Source organism: Varanus komodoensis, unplaced genomic scaffold (assembly GCF_004798865.1).
Source record: "Varanus komodoensis strain SLA01 unplaced genomic scaffold, ASM479886v1 scaffold62, whole genome shotgun sequence".
Lineage (NCBI taxonomy): Eukaryota > Metazoa > Chordata > Lepidosauria > Squamata > Varanidae > Varanus > Varanus komodoensis.
Window position 1 is genome coordinate 3,676,426 of NW_025336248.1, and position 2,482 is coordinate 3,678,907.

The 2,482-nt window shown below is 43.9% G+C and overlaps 1 protein-coding gene across 1 annotated transcript in view; it reads right to left on the reverse strand.

Annotated features, from left to right (window-relative positions):
- Positions 1–308: 308 nt before the first annotated feature.
- LOC123033465 (vomeronasal type-2 receptor 26-like) overlaps positions 309–2,482 on the reverse strand; it is a 12,147-nt gene continuing 9,973 nt past the window's right edge. The window contains exon 4 of the mRNA XM_044450070.1: positions 309–383. Coding sequence (XP_044306005.1) covers positions 309–383 — 75 coding nt within the window. The remainder of the gene's footprint in view (positions 384–2,482) is intronic.

Consider the following 2,482-nt stretch of genomic DNA (forward strand, 5'->3'; position numbering starts at 1 on the left):
GATACTTTGCACTCCAAATATTTAAATAATAAGCTAAAGCAAGTGGAATGATAAGCATTGGCTAAATAAGGAAAATCTAAATGTAGCTGCCTCTCCTTCCCTATAATCTAATAATCACCCTAAGCTTTTGCTTGTTTCTTTTCTCACCTGGCCATTGTGTGTGCATGTGTGCATGTATCTTATTAATCATTGCCAATTTTATCACTGCCAGTTCATAGGATTTGGCTTCTTTCTAAGGATTTCTCTGTGCCAGTACAAACCTCACTGTCAGAAGCAAGTAGGTCACTAGTAGGGTGGTCACTTATGCATCACTGTGGACACCAATGTGCATACCAATTCTCTTCCCTGTCCCTCCAGACAGTGTTGGTGCTGCACTGAGTAACCTGTGGTGAAGGGGGAGGCAGAGCTGAGTGAGAGGAAGTCCACCTTCCAATCCCACCCAGCTCTCAGTAATACATACCAGGTCAGCCCTCACATCCACAATTAAATTCTGGATGAGGGAAGCTTTACTACAGACTGACCTGCCATAAAGCAGCAGCACCAACAGGCCAGAGGGAAAGCTGATAGGGCTACCTGGTATCTGTGGGCTAGAGGAAGAACTAGGAGATGGGACAGGTACTAAGCATCTGTCCCCTCTTCTATGCCAGCAAGCTCAACCTCCCCACAAGTCCATGCCACAAACCAAATTCTAACCCTAACAAATGTGCAGAAACTCCTGCCACGCAGCGCCACCCAGGTGCCAAACAGGTAGTGCCATTTGTGTCACCCTGTGAGCTGGCTGGAGAAAAAGGCCACACACTGAAAGGCCCTTCCCCATGGCAGCCAGGTGGGATGGAGCCCCCCCCCCCATCTCTGCCATCTCCCACTCAGCAGCTACAGGTGAGGAAGGTAGTAAGGTGAAGTGGGGGATGCAGAGTCATGCCATCTTGTAACTCCTGATGAGATTGCTTATAAGCACTTGGTACTCAGGAAGGAGTATACTAGGTGGGAACTCACCATCCTGCCCCTGGCTGAGGCAGACTTTGCAGGTGGAGGATGGTAGGTGAACAGCATGGTCCCTGGGGTTTCTTCCAGGGAGACCCAGCTGAATGTACTCCTTCCTGTCCCTGCCCATGACTGCAGCTTGATTGTGTCTACAAGCTGAGATGGGCTGGTATATTGGGTCAGGTCTCCCCTCCCTTCCCCTGGTATCAGCTGTGACCTTAGAGCTTTCACACCTGCAGGCAGTGGGAGGTGGTTTGTTCTGCTGGGTCTCCTCAGGACCTAGGACAGGGGTCAGCAACCTTAAACACTCAAACAGCCATTTCCCACAGAAAAGAAAACACTGGGAGCCGCAAACCCTTTTGACATCTAAAATGAAGATAACACTGCATATATCATTTTTACCTTTATGCTATGTATAAAAAAACTATAGTGTGTTGCATTTATGAAATCAATGAACTGCTACAGAGAAAAAAAATTATTTCTGCATGCAACAAAAACATTTTGAACTCCGAAAAAAGATGCTGGGTTGAAGGTTACTTTCAAATAAAATACTCATTACCTATTTGAGTCCTCCTTGTATTTATGAACAGCTTCCTGTGCCTATTTCCTGAGTGGCCACAAAACTAGCATATGTAGTTGAATTTGCAGACTTAATCCACTTCTTGAAATGATTTTTGCTCAGATTAACCTTCTGCATCAGTTCCGAAATGGCTTTTTTCCTCTTATCTCCATCCGGATATTTTTCAGCAAAGATGTGTGTTTATTCTGGAAACATCTTGCAACATTTGACTTTTTGTTTGCCAATTTTTCACCACATATTAAGCATACTGGTAAACCAGTCTCATCAGCGGTGAAAGCAAATGAACCTGCCTACGTACCATTAAATATTTTGTTTTCTTCTGAAACTTTTCTTTTCTTGGATTTATCCATGATTGGCCTACCGGGGATTGAAAAGCTCAATAAATCACATGGCAGTGGGTGTCGCACATTGGCAGTTGTGACACATATTTTGAGTGACAGGGAGCTACAGCAGAGGGATGAAAGAGCCACATGTGGCTCTGGAACTGTGGGTTGCTGACCCTTGTCATAGGAGGCCATGACCATCTGAAGAGGGAGAGGAGCACTTTCTGTTTTGTGTTGTAGTCCAGTTGTGTCACACTTGTCCATTAAGAGGAAGAAAGTAATACATTGTCCACAACACTGTTTCCCCTCTCTAAAATACTGCAATTTATTTCTTTTTTCATATATAGTGGTGCCTTGTAGTTTAAACAACTCTAACTTCAAACAATCCAGAGTATGAACATTGGAATTCAGATAAAATCATTCCACAGTTTGAACAAAACTTCTAAGTTCAAACTGCAAGTGAAATGAAGAACAGAAATGGCTTTTTGGGGGTATTTGAATTATTTTATCAATTCAAGAGGTCCAGAAGCATTGGTCCCCAAAAAATTTTAGGTTGTCAGTCTCAGGTAGACCATTTAATACCACTGTTGCCTTC